At 39.8% G+C, this 19,254-nt stretch overlaps 1 protein-coding gene across 1 annotated transcript in view; it reads left to right on the top strand.

Moving 5' to 3' along the window:
* The first annotated feature begins 2,352 nt into the window (after window positions 1–2,352).
* mmp16b (matrix metallopeptidase 16b (membrane-inserted)) overlaps window positions 2,353–19,254 on the top strand; it is a 30,376-nt gene continuing 13,474 nt past the window's right edge. The window contains exon 1 of the mRNA XM_079452842.1: window positions 2,353–2,813. Within this exon, the coding sequence (XP_079308968.1) occupies window positions 2,694–2,813 (120 nt within the window). The 5' untranslated portion in view covers window positions 2,353–2,693. The remainder of the gene's footprint in view (window positions 2,814–19,254) is intronic.

Raw genomic sequence — 19,254 nt, 5'->3', positions numbered from 1 at the left:
ATAGTAGATTTTATACAGGCACAAAAAAATGAAGCCACTCATTTTAGCTTTTCTGAATGTACTATTTATAGTGTTTAAGGAAAAAGATTTTTTACATTCTGTGAACTACTGACAACATTTCTCCCATATTCCAAATAAAATAATGTGCTTATATGCATTTTTTGCAGAAAATGTAAATGGAACAAACTGGTCAAAATAACAAAAAAGAAAACAAGTTTTGATTAGACTACACAATACTGATGTTTTACATGTAGTTTAGGATCACTTCGAAAATGAAAATATGATGGAATAAGCTAGATTTTAGTCACAACCTTAATGCGTCTTTGCACTCTCTGTCTTTCACATTGTGGCTGAGTGGCTTTATGTCATTTCTGAGGTTTGTTTCTGTTTCAATTCAACATACATTGGATTGAAATATACATTACATGCAGAAAATAATGATTAAAGATAAAACTAGAATTTTTTTTCCTTTTCTATGTGCAGATAATGGCACCCAATTTCATAAACGTTTGCTGAGGGGACAGAGGTGCTTAAAATAATCTAAATATTTTTTTTCAGGTCAAGCGTTAGTAATTTGCCATTCTAAATATTTGGTTGACATTGTGTATACTGATAACAGATACTGCAGGTATTCAAAGCATACAACTTGAAAACGTTTCTTCTTGCCTGAGAACCTTTAGGTGGAGCTATAATGCTGCAGAATTTCTCAGACTAGGTCCAACCACTGTGCTCATCATTTCTCTTGTGCAAACAGATTTACTTCTTGGATCTAAAGTACAGTGCTGTGCAAATGATTACACCCAGACTTTGTTATAAATTACACTAAAACCTTACACTAAAACATGTGCTTTTAGTGGACCTAAATAAACCCTAATAGGTCACAACAACACTGGATAAAGATGAACACATTAGGCTGCAAAACAAAAGGGTAACACTTACAATAAGGTGCCATTTGTTAACAATTAATTTATGCGTTAGCTAACATGAACTAACAATGAACAATGCTTCCACAGCATTTAATAATATTCATTCATGTTCAATTCAGCATTAACTAATACATTATTCAAGTCAAACGTTTTCACTGTTAACATTAGTTAATGGTCCATGAACTAACATGAATAACTGTATTGACATGAACTAACATTAGCAAGCTTTAATAAATGCTGAAAACTAAACTATTCGTTGTTAGCTAGTGTTAGCTTATGCATTTACTAATGTTAACTAATAGCTCCTTATTTTAAAGTGTTACCCACAAAATATACCAACAGATATAAATAACGCTTTAAAAAACAATAGGTTAGAAGTGTATCTATAGAAAATACAAGGTAGTTTAACAAAATGAGGCAGTTAAACCAAATGAAAGCTTTAAAAGGCTCTCACAACGCACTGCATTTGCCTGAGTCAGGACATCATCTTAAAATATTATCATTCAATTCACAGCACATTCCAAATGGCTGAGCGCAGCAGAGATGAGTATCATCATAATTCTTTTTTAAATCATCTGATCAAGCTAAATTGCAGTGTGCACCGCATGACACAAGCTTTCAGTGTGTGAAAAAGAAAACCTTGAGCTTATTTTTAATTGAGCGCTATTAATACCCACCAAAACTACAAACACTTATTTATCCTCACTCTTTAATGTGTGAAGCAGATTAATTTATTTTCACATAAATTAACTTTCAAAGACACTACTCTCTATTATTGATTGGTTTGTGCTCCTTTACTGTAGGTATTGCTGTATGTTACATCTAAAAGCTGACATTTCCAAATTATAATGTTCCTTATAGAAGGAGGATGGGTAAAAAGTAAAATGTTTTACATTTGTATGTGTCTTTAATATATATGTTTTCATTCATGTAACAGATTGTGTTAGTTTACATGAGAGGTATGATGTCTATAGTTGGTCACAAACACACGAACGCACGCATTCTTTTGAAGAATCTGTAAATAATCTGTAAATGCCTTAATGTAGTGAACCACCCCCATCTTGTGGTGGGCATCAACGTTCACTGTCAGACGAACATAATACCTTAAACTGACTAATTTAAAATTTTCTTTGTTTTTATGTTCATATTTTTAGCACAATATTAATGGAAAAACGACAAATGTATGGACATTGATTAATAACACAACTGTGGCAAAGACAATTCTGTCATCGTTTTTAATGAAACCCACAAAAGCATCAACATTATTATTGTATTCTTATTAAACAAAAGGATGCTGAAATCTGATAGACTGCTGATGACCCACTTAAGAATTAACTCGTGTTTTCCAAAGGTTATATTAAGCGTTTTATTGTCCCGCCCACCTAAAACCAATTTTAACTCCTTCATTGATCTCAGATTGAGAGCCGCAGAAAGAAGAATGGGTGTAGAATGAATGATGCCTACTTGTCAACAAGCGTCAGCGCTTCGGAGGCAGGGCGCATGCGCAGTGCTTATGCTATGGATGCTGCTCAATATAGAAAAGCAACCTGCCTTTCGCTAAGGTAACGCTTAGAGCAAAGGAAATGCCTCGATTTAATGTCTCTGATAGAATGTGGATCGCCACAAAACTGACAAAATGTGCGGACGCCGATGTTTCTCCGCGCTCCGATGGTTTCATCTTTGGTCCACAATGCCACTTGCTTAACTGACATACGAAGACGGAGACGAAAATAGCCGACAGAGTCAATATCAAACCAACCCACAAATATGAACATTACGTTTTTAAACAAACGATGGCTGGACTGTACGTGTGCAGTGCTGTTCTGGCTGCATACGGCGATGTGGATGTGGTGTTCGGCAGCCGAAGAGCATCATTTCAGCGTTGAGGTAAGACTGGCCCGGCATCCACATCTGCATCTTTTGCTTTAATGATGGACATGAATAGGCATGTATTGACGATAAGCCTTTTGTCTTTTACTAACATCTAAAGCAACGTGATACTGTATTTGGCTGGCAGATCATAAATAAAACAAATGGCACATTGCACATTGAATCGCTTGGTGCATCTACACCATGTGCAGTCTGAATATGTGTTGTTGTACAGCTAACTATTCTAATCAATTCTATTCTGTATGCAGAGTCTTCAGAGGAATTTAATATTTTATTCTAATTTATGCTTGCTTTCCATTTTGTCATTATTAGTACTTTATAAACATCAATGAATGCAGTTGCAATTTATTTTAATACACTCCAGCTATAGAACATATATTCTATTCCGATATGTTTTTAACCTGAAGACTGATGGGAGAGAATTGTTATTCAGAATAGAAATTCAAACATAATTTCTCCTTTAATTAATGCACACTAATGCACAGTTTAATGCAAGATCTAATGCAGATCCCCACAACGCACGTTAACAGACCTCAGACATAAGCATAAAAGACATGGACAATCAGAGCGATTGCTCTTTCCTCTGGTCCAAACCCATAAAATCAGCCTTGAGATAACAATCGCACACTTCTGCCTGGCCACGCAATGATCAGCGGACTGATAAGAGGAACAAAACTTTGATTTCCACAGCAAAGCTCAGCTTCTGATTCTTGCAATAATGCAAAGCATATAAAGATTATGTAAGTTGCTAAGCAACTCTCCCCGAAAACTCCTTTGGGCCAAAACGGGTGCAAATGTGATGTTTAGTGATGCTGGCAGCGCTGGTTGACATTGAGAGAATGTGTCACCCGCTCGGTTCTGTTTGGCCGGGAGACGAGTGAGTTGTCGAGGCCGTTGTGCCAGTGGACATAGCATTGTCATGATAATATTGATGTTTCTGGGTGGAACAGGCTGTGAGGTCCCAAACTGAAACCATCAGAATGCTGATTGTGTAGTCTTCACAATAGACTTTCTTAGTAACCTCTTTCGTTCTGGACTCACAGCCACCCATGTAGCTCTGTAGTGGTTTCATCTTGCTGGCAGGGCTGCAGTGGTTGGCAGCAGTTGTGAGTTGAGTGCACAGGTCAGTGGTCTTTGGGGAAAAAAGAGATGTGTGTGTGGATGTGTGCGATGAGTAATGGCTGCTTGAAGGTTGGACCTCTGAGAGCTCAAGGTTCAAGAATTTAGCAGTGAAATCAAGATTGGGCCGTAAGGGCTTTAATTACCCCTGTCTTCCGCATGCGGGTGAAAAAGTGCTTAGCTGTGTGCTAAACCAGTAACAACATTTTATGTATATCCGGCTCTATATGTTAAAAATGGAAAGTCAGTGGTTGTTGCTATGTGCTGTTGACCAGTGAGCTATTGTAATACATCAGTTTTTTATAGCCTTTACACTCAAGCTGTACATTTTCAAAACTCTTATTAGAAAAATCTAAAATGATATCACTAGTAACACAACTATTTCTTCATAAAACTGATTTTATCAACAAGCTTTTATTAGCTGTATTTCCTTACACATAATCACTGTTTTAAACAAATAATTATGGTGAATTTTTTTGCATTTAGTACATTTTAGAAATACTTCTAGATTGTTGAATCAAATAAAAATCCATACTGCCTGTAATATCTCTCCATATCTCTCCAGTGTGTTGTCGAAAGGTGTGATCAATGAATATATAATATGACAACACCATATGGTTATTTCTGACAGCAGAGGAGAGTATACTGTCCATTCTGTAAATCCATGTTTCCCCATTTTTTATAATGGCGTATCCTACAAACAAACATCTTTTTGCGTATCTTTATGGATTAATTGACTACAGAAACAAAAATTGTATTAAGTAAATTTAGCATTTATTGTACAGTACTGTATAGTAATATTAAAAACATGCAACACCTCGAGTGTGAGTGTGCATGAAATGGATTTATTGGAGAGTCTCAGTGTTTTAAAAAAAAAGTTTATGTCTGTGTTTATTCTTAATCCTATCAGGTTAAGAACTCACTTTCACAAACATAGTAACAACAAATGGCAGTAATGCCAGTTAAGAAAGCTCTACACAGCCTTTTGTAGAAATGTAAATGTAAATACGTTTCATTAGCACATATTGAACAGTGTTTTCCAGTCAGTTCATTCAATGGAATCCGAGCACACCGTCCTCGAGCTGAATTGTGGGATTGACAGCTAGCAGCTACAGAGGAAACAGTCTCGCATGCCCCACAGCTACAAAGTTCCGGCATTGTGAGCGGCAATTTGGCAGATTTCTCCTGCCACAGTGGAAACATGCCGTAGGACTCTTTCTCCAGAAATATATTGAACGTCTCATGCTAAACCGGTGTTAACTAACAGCGATATGTATGGCTTGTTGTTTTCATTTTTGCTATTTTATTCTTCTTTAATAATCTGTGAGAAAAAAAAACTTTAGTTTATTAACCTGTATATGTGACAGACATTGATTATGTTAATCTGTGGTCCTTTGAATGCATTTTGAGCAAAAAGTATACCCAAGCTTACTACTGTATCGTGAAGTACTTGCAGTAATATGTTCAGTGATAGACTATAGTCTTCCTACTATGTCTTAACAACAGTCATACTGTAAACTACCTTTTCTGTCAAGGATTTGGGTGATTTGCAGCTGATTTTTAGGTTTATCATATTGACCTCTGTAAATTAAAGGCCCAAAAATCTTCTGATGTGTTTGATGTATTTACATGCTCTCTTCCTCCTTCCTTGATGTCATCCATGCCTGGATGTTTGACCGGGCTCATATCCACCTCATTGACCTCTGTTCTCCTCTTTGCCGACATTGACAAACTGCAAATGCTCATGCACATACTGTACTTTTGAATGTACATTACATGATAAACAGTTTTGTACCAAAACCAAAAGGTTGATTATTTAAATGAATGTGAACAGAAGCAAATGAAAACAAAAATTTGAGCTGCATTGTGACTTCAACTGAAAGATATTATTAGACTTAAAGCTAAATATGATACTACATTCATTGAAATGGTCATGATCAGAATCTAATATATGCTAGATGGTTTCATCGGATGCACACGCCTGGCCCAAGTTACTCTCCGGTCTGTGTTTGGTTATAATATTAAAATTTATTTTGTATTTAATTTATATTATTAATTTATATCAATATTTTATTGTATATTTATTTTATCAAATTACATTCAAACTTCTCAACAGGGATTCTTTGCGGCGACCTACCGAAAGTAAAGGTTGGGCCACATAATGTTTGTTTATGTTAACTGTCTATATATGTATCTGAATCTGGGGGGTATTGCACAAAAGTAGAATTAAGAAAGCAAGAATAACTGAAAAGGCGGGAGCCAGGTGTAGATAGCTGGGATGAGTGAACGTTCACGGCATTCTTTTATTGCCCACGGGACTATTAATCGATCACAGAATCAGTGATGCAAAAATGAATAAAATCTGTAATGTAATATACAACATTTTTGGGTGAAACAATTCACACTGAAAAACACTCACAAAATGTTAAATAGAAAATGAGTATATGCAAGTACAAAACAAGTAAATCTGAGTAACTTTATTACTTCTATTGTATTTTCTCAAAGATATCAAGTATATATTAAAAGTAAAAAAAATTAATTAATGACATATATTTTTTCATTAAGTAAACGCAAGTTATATAAAGTATGTAAATTGGCGTGGCTTTCCAACCCAAGACTTCACCATAGCAGAGGAGCTGAGCTGGCCCTGGAGTTGAATAAAGGGAAGCCAGGGATAGAAGGCATCCAGGGAGGGACAGCCACTGACTCTGGCCCAGCAAGAGAAACTGGCCTCTTCATACAAGGTACGTTATTGCCGGACTACTGCACATGGAAAAGTGGATGTCCCTCCCTGGATGCCTTCTATCACTGGCTTTACAATTCTTACAACTAGCAGAGTAAAAATTCTGGCACACTCATGATGTCCAAGTAGCCTGAAAAAATGTGGGTGGCTTACATAGTATCTTTGGTAAATTCTACTGGCTCATGGACAGGGCCACTTTGCCTCTAAATTTGTGATAAGGCAGTCAGTATCACAAATCATCTGTAACAATAACATGTAGCCTATTAAGGTCATTTAATGCAAAAAATAAATGTATGTAGCCGACAGTAACCATAAATCAATCTTACCTGAGTATTAACACTTTCTCGTCTACGACATCATCCAACAAAGGGCATGCCACCATGAAGAGGAAACATTTGAATCGGACTTCTGTCTATACAGATACGTCTTGAACTTGTCACAGACTTAAATGAAACCACCTTTGCTACATTATCAGTCATTTCTTATGCGCTCTACAATTAAGATTATAGTTTATCATGTATTTATCAAACCTCTGACATCAGTATGAACAGAACTCTTCCTAATCTCAGTGAAATAACAGGAGGCTCACGAGGAATGACAGTAAAGTTATATCTATTATTTTAATGCAGGAAAATTATGCAACATATTTACTGAACACCATGGGGAGATTGTAAAACACATTAACTTCTAGTAGGATTGACAGCGGAATAGACAGATAAATCACTAGGATTAATTTTAGCCTGGTTGTTAGCTGCAAAGAATAGAACTTCTTAGCAACTCCTGCTTTCATGCAACAGAGTCAAGGCCAAATTCATCAAATCAAGGCTTAATCCCATATTTATGCAATACTGCTCTGCATGATGTCATCAGGTTTACTATACGTGATAGCTTACTTTTAAAGTTATTATGTTTATGGCAACAATTTACAGTTGTATCTTGTGATTTAACCCAGTAGGCAACCTCTTAGCAATCACCCATAACAACCTAGCAACCCTTTAGCAACACCCTAGAAATGAAACAATATGCAAATATGACACAGAAACCGTAGCATCTAACACCAAAAGGGGCAAAAACAATCATGTGGGTCTCAGAGGCCGTTTAAAAACTGTAAACTTTTTATGCGTTTTAAATAAAAAAAAGTGAAAGTGCCCTTTTTTTCAGTTAAGGTGAACCATACCTGAAATGTGACCTCTGCATTTAACCCATCCAGAGAGTAGTGAACGCACGCACAGCAAGTCGTGAACACACGTACACCCGGAGCAGTACACCTGCCGGCCCTGGCAACTTTCTGGTCACGCGTCAGACTCTCAAACCATTAGGCCACGAATGCCCACTCACTTAGATGTTTGTTTACACGAAAAAGTCGTTTTGTTTGAAAACGGTCAGAGTACAAGTTTGTAAACTATGCCATTATCGTTTAAGTGTAAACTCTGAAGGCGCCGTTTCCAAAAACGATGACGTCATACGCATGCGTATTACACGTTCAGTCTGTAGGCATGCACGAGTATTTCCCGAACAATAATGCCGGCCTCCAGGTTACATGTTTGTGCCGTGTGAAATACTATAATAAATACTTACTATACTTTTTCCAGCAAAAAGTAGATTAACTGCACCGCTGATGTCCAAGCACGTACGGTTTCTTTACAGCACAACAGTGCTATCCCCTGGCCTGGCATGAATAATACGTCGTTTTCATTTGGTTTCCTGGATCCATGTAAATGCAGATCGTTTTGATAACGCTGTCGTGTGAACATGAAACTTTAAAAAAACACAAAGGAAAAACGTTTCCATTTTTATCGTGTAAACGTACTCTCAAACATGTTTATGCATTGCTCATGGTGCAAACCCCGCCTACGTGCTAGCACCTGATTAAAGCATAAGTGGATAAAAGGAGGTGTTTTTCTCAGCAGTGAGAGGCAGAGAGATCAAGGGAAATGTAGGAGGGATTAGTTTCTGTATCCCTCGTTGGGTTAGTGTGCTCATGGTAGTTGGTGTGTTGAAGTATATACCCGTTGAAGAGCTCTGAGGCTTTCCTCCCTGCAATTGGTCAGTTCTGACAGCCTGGCCAACATAATCTCTTTAGCGCTCTCAGAATGGATGTAGAGCAGCTTTTTATAAACAATTAATTGTTTGCCTGGAAACAGTAGCGTATTGTGGACGCAAGTGCATTTTAACATACTGAATGCTGTAATTGACTTCATTGATTGGCTTTTGCTGCAAGATGCAAATGAGAGACGTGAGAGAGAAATAGGGAGAGTGAGAATGAGCAAGAGAACAAATGAGAAAATTCTGCAGCGGAAAAGAGAAGACAGACATGCGGGAATAGATTTAGATGCACCAGTTATGCTTACATATTACAGCATATAGTAGCATTTCAGGAATTCATAAAATATCATCTTGCTTTCCAATAAAAATATTCAAACATCCTTAAACAAGATAAATTACTTTAAAAATCGTGAAAGATTTCTGATTTTATCTGATTGTCTCCACCGGTAAATTCTTTTTATTTACAAATCTTGTGGCCCAGTCAGGTAAACATGAGATTGGTTAATGAAACAGAATTTTAGTTTTTGTTTAAACCTTTTAGGACAAAACAGTTATTCAAAATGATAATTATGAAATAGTTTTTTGCAGTGTATTTTAAGCACACACATTTTCAATTTGACAAAGCACACAGTCTCATTTCTGTCTCAATGAAACTGTCATTAGCTGTCAGAATCTGATGTTTAAATTTCACATGTTAGTGGTTACACTTCTGAGTCTCCGGAAGGATGTTTTCATCATCATCACGTCATGTTCATTTTTTCTTCTGTCTCCGCCATCTGCTTGAAATGTGGCAGCAGGTCCTGTGTGAAGATGATTTTCATGTTGTCATGGTGAGGTGAGATTGTGACACGATGCACACTAGTACCTAATGACTAAGCACTTTGAACATCAAGAAATCTGAAAAGCAGAGAGTCTTTTAAACAAAATGTTTAAAATGTCTGCTGCATGCACATAGTGTACATTATGTAAATAACAAGCAGCAACCCTGAGATCTCTCTCGTGAAGCTAACACAAAAGTGACTTAAACTACAATTCATCGACTGGCCACTAGAGACTGGCTCCAAAAGAGCAGAATCTTATTGAGTCCCAGGTTAAAATGGGCAACTTTACATGTTTACAGCCCGATACAAAAAGTTCTTTTGGTCCATATAGCTAATTTTACCCTTCATGGCAACTGTAAAGAGGGGTTATTTTTCATAACTCACCTCTTTAACTGAGAGGCCGTTTACACGTGACCGTTTACAACTGACCGTTTAAAACTGATAACTTGGCTGTCCGTTTACATGGAAACTGCATTTAAGGGGACTGCAAAAATGGGTTGAAAACAAAAATTGGAAAACAGGTCTCAAAGTTAAAATTTTTGACAATATGGCGGCTTCCTGTACCATGAGCTCTTTCTGCTCTACTATGTTTTAACATTTCCTTAGCAAAATGTGGATTTGCTGCACCAAAAAGACCAGCGGAGACACACTGTTTCCACACGGCAGACTTTACACACATATACGTCGACCAACGGTATTAAAAAGCACTTTTGGCTTGAAGAATTAAATGAATTTAAATCTTTTCTAAAAAGTTGGTTACTTTCCTACCTGCTATTGTGAAACGAGACAGCCTCGATGACCTAGCAGGCTTCAAATGAGACCTTCGGAAACGAGACACAGCCAATCTATGTTCCTGTTTCTTTACACAACAACATCGCCATCCAATGGCTTGGAGTTCATACTACACTTTTTATCAGTTTTCCTGGATATTGATTATCTGGGAGTGACGCGCTGCTAAGATGGCGACAGCCGACTCCGCCCACTTCAAGCTTCAAAACAGCTCCTCAGACACCTACAGGTGAAATCACGGACACTACGTCCATGTTTGATACAGTCTATGGTAAATAATCCTGAAAGTATACTCAAATATAAAAGCAAATATAGCTGTTAATGCAGGGAATAACCCATAACACAGTCTTCAATACATTCTCATTTTAATTCTGTTTTATGTCATACACAGAGACACCTTTAAATAAACCCATTTGTAGGTGGAAGTCATTCTTAGGTTGATTTGTAGTGGGTTTTTCTTTTAGGGAATTTGGGGAAAATCTGTTTTTTCTATTCAGTTTGTTAACAGTGTGCACAAATTACTTAAAGGGACAGTTCACCCAAAAATAAAAATCCTGTCATAATTTACTCACCCTCGAATTGTTCCAAATCTGTATAAATGTATTTTTTCTGATTCTTTGTAACCATTGAAAAAACTACAATGGTAGTCAAAAGTGCCCCAGAACAGTTTGCTTTTCTTCATTCTTCAAAATATCTTCTCTTGGACAAAGACATTTATGAAGCAATTTTTCTTACTATGGTCAATGGTGGCCAGGAACTGTTTGGTTACATTCTTCCAAATATCTTTCTTTGTGTTCATCAGAACAAAAAATATTATACAGACAACTTAAGGGTGAGCAAATGAAGACAGAAATATAAATTTTTGGATGAATGGTTCCCTTCAGCAGTAAATAAAATATAGTAACCTAATGGGTTTTCAAATAGATTTCGTAATTTTCTCCTGTATTTTAATACTAGATGTATATCTGAAAGATATTGTAACCCCCGCTTGTGACAAGGAAAGCTAACAATGTGTTTATCATCTACATTATGGACCAGAATTCTCTACGGTTCAGAAGACACCAGAATTCTTGCCAGGCGAAGCACACACACACATATGATTGTAACTGTCTTATTTATGAAGAATATGAATTAATTGGGTTTTCAATGAGGCACAATTATTATTTAAATGACAGCATATAAGGATTATAAAACAGGAAGAAATAAAATGCAAGGAATACAAAACAAAATATGAATTGGTTTAACAGCAATGAAATAAAATTCTGATGTACTTGTAGGAAAACTTAAGACAATAAGTCAAATCTCACTTCCACATTTCACATCTGCAAGTTCAGTAACGGATCAATAATCACAAAAACCCAACATTTCTAATATAATTGAACACTTTAAACGATATATATATATATATATATGAATGTGAACACCAGTGTCCTTTGTGGGCAAAGATCAATGTCCAAAAGCGTCTCGTCCTTTAAATGTTCCAGTAACAAAAAGGAAAAAATATTTCAAACCTTCAGAATCCAAATGAAACGATTCGTTGGGGTGACGAAATGAATATGTCCAAAGAACAAAAGATCACGTGTCTCGGTTGTCTCGTGGGTGACTCGCCATCTTTACTCGATTACACCATCAAAGTGTTTCAGACCCATGCGGTCCACAGGTGACGTTAAGCAAATCCAGAATCTATTATTTCAGATTATAAAACTGGCCTGCGTATAAACACAGGATAACATTCAAAATCAATACACATTAACAATTAAAGTTACACATACTTCGTCAACAACGTGAACATTCACCCAATATTGGAACAAAAATAAATATCTTAGCTCACCGATTCCCTCGTGTATCACGTGCTTTAATCTCCCTCAGAGTCACGGAGAATGACTCAATCATGGGCCTATTCTTCCGAATTTAAATTCTGCCGTGAAAAACTAGGTATTTAGGAATAACCAGCGATTTAGCTGCTTCGCAGCTTCTTGCGCACGTTTTTTCTGTTTCTCTTTCCAGACGCTTCCGCGGGGCGGAGTCAACTCGACCTAGACTGTTTCTATTGGCTGCTCACCTGCGCTGCAGCTAAGGGCTTAAAGTGAAATGTGTTTAATTGCAACTCATTTCGTCTTGGTTCTTGTCGTTAATAAACCATATCTGTATGGAATATATTACATTATCATTTTTCCCATTCCATTCCTACTTTTATTAGTTAGGTGTAAATTCACTGACCAAAACTAACTCAGGCTACAAAGGTTTTTGAGCCTAGGTTACACTCTCCCCCCTTAAAAGTATGCAAGTCTCTTTGCATATCGCTGGTCTTTACATGCTCTTGTGACGTAGGATCACTTAAGCGGGGATACTCCTGAAGGGACTCTGAGAAGGCATCATTTAAGCCTTGGAGAAGGGACTGGACTATGGTTATCAAAGGATTTCCTAATTTAGGGTAAGTAAAGATTTTGGGCTTCTCTTTAGTCCTAAGAGACCTTCTTAACTCATCCTGTTGATGTGCTCCACACTCAGGGACCTCTGTATCCATTCCAGTATTCTCTGCACCATCCAATTCCTCTTCAACTGAACTGGATTCGGGCATGGGGAACTCATCTTGACTTGGATTTTCCACTTCCGAAACAGTCGAATGAGTTAAATTGACAGTTTCTTCCCTTTCAGGTGGGACTCCAGGATTCGCGGGTAAGTCTTCAGCAGGGACACACGGTTTGTGCATTTCCCTTGGAAATCCTGAGTTCAGGGTTTGGGTAAGAGTTTCTTTCCCATGTTGCAGCACCTCGGAGGTATGGATCAAGAAAGGCTCACTTATACCAAATTGAGGCCCCGGATAGTAAACCTCCTCTTCCGAATCGGGAGTATCTTCCTCGGGATCTTCACGGACTGTTTTGCTGCGGGTCTTGCGCTTAGGAGCTGGACTTTGTGACTCGTGTTGGCTGACATCAGAGGAAAGATTTCCACAAGGCAGCAGCAGATCACGGTGTAATGTCCGAATAGGTCCCGTCTGGGACTCAGGGCATACCTTGTATACAGGCAAGTCACCGTGTTGGCATACTACCACATAAACTGTTCCCTCCCATTTATCAGCAAGTTTATTTTTCCCTCTTAGTTTGACGTTCCTCACGAGAACTCTGTCGCCTTTGCTCAATTCTGATGCTGTTACATGTCTGTCATAGCGAGCTTTATTTTTCTCTGCCATCTTTTTGGAATTTGTTACTGCAATTCGAAAACTTTCTTCGAGGCTCGACTTGAGGTTTTTCACATACTCACAGTGTGTCACATCCATCTTACCCTTCAGTGGTAATCCAAACGCTAAATCCACTGGCATTCTTGGTTGTCTCCCGAACATTAATTCGTAAGGACTAAATCCGGTAGTTTCGTTTCTGGTACAGTTATACGCATGTACCAGTGGTTTAACAAACTCTTTCCAGTGACTTTTCTTTTTAGTTTCCAAGGTTCCCAGCATATTCAGCAGGGTTCTGTTGAATCTTTCAACTGGGTTTCCTCTTGGATGGTAGGGGGTTGTTCTGACCTTCTGCACCCCAGCAATATCACACAGCTCTCTGATCAGGTGTGACTCAAAATCCGGGCCCCGGTCGCTGTGGAGGCGTTCGGGATAACCGTAATGACATATAAACTGCTCCCACAGACACTTCGCAACGGTCTTTGCTTTCTGATTGGGGGTGGGGATAGCTAGGGCATACTTGGTAAAATGGTCAGTTATTACCAACACATCCTTGGTGTTGCTACGGTCAGGTTCAATAGTAAGGAAATCCATACATACAAGTTGCAAGGGACGATTTGTTAAGATATTCACCAACGGTGCAGCCTTTTCAGGTAGGGCCTTTCTCCGCATGCACCTGTCACACGTTCTGATCTTATGCTCTATGTCTGAAGCCATCTTGGGCCAATAGAATCTGGCTCGTGCCAAATCTAGAGTACGGTCAATGCCCATATGACCAAGGTCGTCGTGTAGATGTTTGAGGACGTCCGAATGGAGCTTCTCAGGTAAGACCAACTGATATCTGTCCCTATCAGCTACGTTCCTCCTACGGTACAAGACTCCATCATGGAACTCTAACCGATCCTTCTCCCTAAGGAGGTAAGGTAACCTTGGAAGAGCATTTCGGAGGGTTCTTGGAGGAGATTCTCCTGTCTGAATTTGGGTAATAACTTCCTTAATGCAGGGATCGTCCAATTGAGCCTTTCGGATCTCTGCCGGAGATAGTTGGGGAATAGTTGGTAGGCCTTCATACTGACCTTCTTGAGAGTAAGCATCAGGTACTGCAGATGTCTGCATTGTCAAAGAACCAATGAAAGTAATAGGCAGATCGTGTGAGAACTCAGACCATTGAGTGAGCCGGCTATCGCAGATGGCTCGAACTACATCACTATCGATCACTTGTTCATCAGTCTCTGCAGTCAGGCGTTCAACCAGAGAGAGTATTCGACTCTGCTCATCGCGAGAAGCATCGTCTGTAGGAAGGTCTGAATGAGGCCGCCGAGACAACCCATCAGCGTCAACATTTTGCTTCCCACACCTGTACTGCAGTTTGAAATTGTAAGTGGAGAGTGTTGCTAACCACCTGTAACCTACTGCGTCAAGCTTAGCAGTGGTAAGAACATAAGTTAGAGGGTTACTGTCTGTCACTACCGTGAAAGTGCTGCCATAAAGGAAATCATGGAATTTCTCAGTTACTGCCCACTTCAACGCTAGGAATTCAAGTTTGTGAGCAGGGTACTTTGACTCACTGGCTGAGAGTCCTCGGCTCGCATAAGCAATTACTCTGGCTTGTCCGCCTTGCTCTTGGTAAAGAGCGGCACCTAACCCTGACGTACTTGCATCAGTATGCAGTATATACGGTGATTTGGGATCTGCAAAGGCCAATACCGGAGCAGTAGTGAGCTCTTCAATGATCTGATCAAATGCCACCTGACAAACAGTTGTCCATCTATCGTTGAAGAAATCCTTGGGGTTTCGGTAATGTCCATTTTCTACTGAATTTTTGCCCTTACGAGTAGGGGGGTAACCTGCAGTTAAATCATTCAAGGGTTTGATTTTCTTGGAAAAATCCTTGACAAAGCGACGGTAATATCCGACAAAGCCTAGGAAGGATCGAAGTTCTTTTAAATTCCTGGGAATCGGCCAGGTTTTGACAGCTGCTACCTTATCGGGATCAGTTCGCACTCCTTGATCAGATACTACATGTCCAAGATAACCAACTGAGGTTTGCGCAAAGATACATTTCTCAGGGGCAAGTTTCAGACCGTATTCTTTAAGCCTGTTAAGAACTCTGAATAGCCTCTCTTCGTGCTCCTCCAAATTCTGGGAGAATACAATTATGTCATCTATAAAGACGAGAACTTCACGAAGGTTTATGTCTGACATGCACTTCTCCATGACTCTCTGAAAGGTACTTGGCGCATTAGTGACTCCCTGAGGCATACGATTAAACTCGTAAAACCCCAAAGGGCACACAAACGCAGTTTTGGCTTTATCTTTTTCCTCGACCTCAATTTGGTAGAACCCCGATCTCAGGTCAAGTACCGAAAACCACTTCGATCCTGTCAAGGCCATAAAGGTGTCTTCGAGTTTTGGGAGGGCATAAGCATCTTTTATGGTCCGCTGATTCAACATCCTGAAATCTATACATAACCTGACATCACCACTTTTCTTCTTTACAACGACGATTGGGGAAGAGTAAGGGGACTCAGATTCTCGTATGACTCCAGCGTCAAGCAATTCCTGGAGATGCTTCTTCACAGCTTCCATGTCCTCTGGATGTATAGGCCTTGGGCGGTGTTTGAAGGGTGTCTCATCAGTGAGGTTGATCCTATGCTTAACCTTTTCGGTGCGTCCAAAGTCTTGAGAGTGTAATGAAAAAACCTCAGGCATCCCTCTTAGTCGGCTAATAAGTCTTTCCTTCCAATCTGATGGAATAGGCGAATCGCCAAAGTTGAACTCAAGAGAAGTTTCTGGGACAGGCTCGGTTTCATTCACACTGTGGGACTGTTTACTGGAGGTCACAGACTGGACGGCCTTTAGCTCGGCCACAATGCACCTGGGAGGAATTGTGATGTCGTGAGTGGTAGGATTGGAGATTACTACAGGTAAGTGACCAAACTTATTCTCACCAAGAGTGACCACACATGTCTTAACGATCAAACCACCTGGCAAAGAAGAAGATGATGGGTGCTCAACTACGACCCATTTGTCAGGGAACACCCCTTGTACAGAAGCTATTCCGCAAAGGATTGCGCTTTGGCCTGCAGGGATCTCTTGGGATCGTTTCTCTGGTAAACGCACCAAGCCAACATTTCCCTCTAGACCTTGCCTGTGACGTAACTCCAGGATACTAAGAATTTTCTTATAGCCATAAGAGGGCGAGAAGTATCTGGGTCTGTACTGAGAAAAATCCTTGTAAAGCTCATCTAAGGTATTTGTGCCTATCAGAACAGATGGCTGAAGAGTGGAAGGAAGATCAGGGATAACAAGAGCTAAAGTGTTCACTTCCGTACTAACTCCAACAAAGTCTCTAGGGAAAGCAATGGTTACTTCAACGTAACCAAGGTAAGGGACATTTTGACCGTTGGCACTCTCAACTTCAAGCAAATTATCTAAGGAGCGAACCTGCTGGTCAGTCAGACATTTATTGTAAAAGGACTCCGTGATGGTGGTGACTTGTGAGCCTGTGTCGAGCAAACAGTCACACATCACTCCTGCTATGCTTACTTGGGCAGTGCATCTAGCACCAATTAGTCCCCTGGGCAAAACTGTTTGTCGAGAGTTTACCTGCGCTCGAGCCATTAAGGATTTACGTGGTTTGGGACACTCTGTTTGGATCTCAGTTCCTGCCTGTCCCGCACCAGGAACTGCCTTCAGTTTAACCGTGACTTGGAGTTGCCATACAGTAAGTCCCACTCCTTCTGCCTCTTTGTGAGTTGCTCTCTTTTCTCTGCTACTAAAGTAGGATTCGGGTCATCTGAACAGGTGCTGGCAATGTGTCCCTCTTCCCCACATCTAAAACAGTAGCCTGGTTTTGGTCTAAGCGGCTGCGATCTGTCTGGAACTTTATCTTTTCCCTTAAGACTACTTGCACTCTGCTTATTTACTGTTTTAACAGCACTCACATTAGGGCTGTGCTTGTCTTTGGATTGTTGTGAGGTTAGTACTGCAAGCTGCTTTTGGAGTTCTGTTATTTGACTTGCCAACTGAGCGGTAACCGAATGTAACTGGGTCACTTCATCTCCTGTGGCTGTTTGAGACTGTACTACGACGCGCTGCTTAGAATTTCCCAGATGTTGTTTCATCCGTACGTTTTTAGAAGCATATTTGCTCTCCTCGGTACGTATCATTGTCATTAACTCCGCAAAGGACGGGGGGGAATTATTTTTCTGCTCCAGCCGCAACTCTAGGAGCAAGGTGCTTTCCCAGCATCCTCTGCAAAACTGTTTAAGCAGATGCTTATTAATGTCTGAGCTAAGCACTCCACCACGGCGCATAGTGGTCTGTAATGCAACATGCAATCGCTGCAAGTAAGCAGAAGGTTTTTCACCTGGGTTCTGGAATGTATTCAGGAACTTGGCGAATAACTCATCACCATCTTCGATGGGAGCGAAAGCAGAATCAAGAAGCTGAATGTAAGACGAAGGCGATGCTGCTGGACTAAGGGATTTTACAATGTCTGCAGCAGGAGACAAAAGACTCTCACAGATCCTGCGCACTCTATTGAAATCTGAGACCGTTGGGTCTCGAAAGAGGAGTTCAGCGCTGGCGCGCCAAGTTTCGTAATCAGCCTCGTTGGGAGGACGGGGAGTTCGTCCAGAGAAAACACGAAGCCGCGATGGTGAATTTCCAGACACAGCCAAATCGCTTGCTCGTACCAGATGCTCTACCACAACTTTCTGTACCGCAGGTGGGCTCAAGTCGGTAACAGTGAGTGATGGGGATTGTGGGCTTGTGGCTAGGGAAACTTGTGGGACAGTATCACATTGCGCAATATTTGTCGGCACTCGAGGTTGCTGGAGAACGGAACCTATACGAGGTAGATCTGTTGGATTATCAAGAACAGAGTCGTCAGCTTCAGCAAGGACGGTCTCAGAGCTCGGCACAACAGCCTCCTGAATGTGAACTAACATGCCCTTCAGAATGTCCTCAAAGCTTTTCCCGCTACGATTTGCTAAGGCTTTGAGCTCTTCGAGGTAAGTTTCGGTTGTGGTTTTTCCAAAGCTCTGAACATAAGAACTCGACAGGGCTGTCACTCGGAAGGAGACATCAGGATTATTTTGTGCTGTCTGGACATAGGGAAATAGTTCCTGAAGAGCTTGCACTGCTAATCCAGAAGTGAATTCAACTATAAAAGACTTCTCTGTCTCTGAGCTAGATTCATTTACTGGGATAACTCTGCTAATTTTACCATACTGTTTCACGAAATCAATTACATCTTCATGTAGTTCTGTTCCAGTTACGCCACTAATTAAAACGGCATTTGGGACTTTCACACACTCTTTCTCTACGATTTCCATTTTGTTGTTTCCCTTTTTTTTCTGTTTAACGACTGTCTAAGACGGCTGGTTCTCTCTGATTGGATTTTTTCTTTTTTCTTTTTTTTATATATATGTGTGTTCCGCCCCGGCTGACTCCTGGTTGGCTCGCCACTAATTGTAACCCCCGCTTGTGACAAGGAAAGCTAACAATGTGTTTATCATCTACATTATGGACCAGAATTCTCTACGGTTCAGAAGACACCAGAATTCTTGCCAGGCGAAGCACACACACACATATGATTGTAACTGTCTTATTTATGAAGAATATGAATTAATTGGGTTTTCAATGAGGCACAATTATTATTTAAATGACAGCATATAAGGATTATAAAACAGGAAGAAATAAAATGCAAGGAATACAAAACAAAATATGAATTGG

Source organism: Barbatula barbatula (genome assembly GCF_947034865.1).
Source record: "Barbatula barbatula genome assembly, chromosome: 3".
Lineage (NCBI taxonomy): Eukaryota > Metazoa > Chordata > Actinopteri > Cypriniformes > Nemacheilidae > Barbatula > Barbatula barbatula.
Note: the sequence above shows the minus strand (reverse complement) of the source record. Positions and strands in the feature narration are given on the sequence as shown.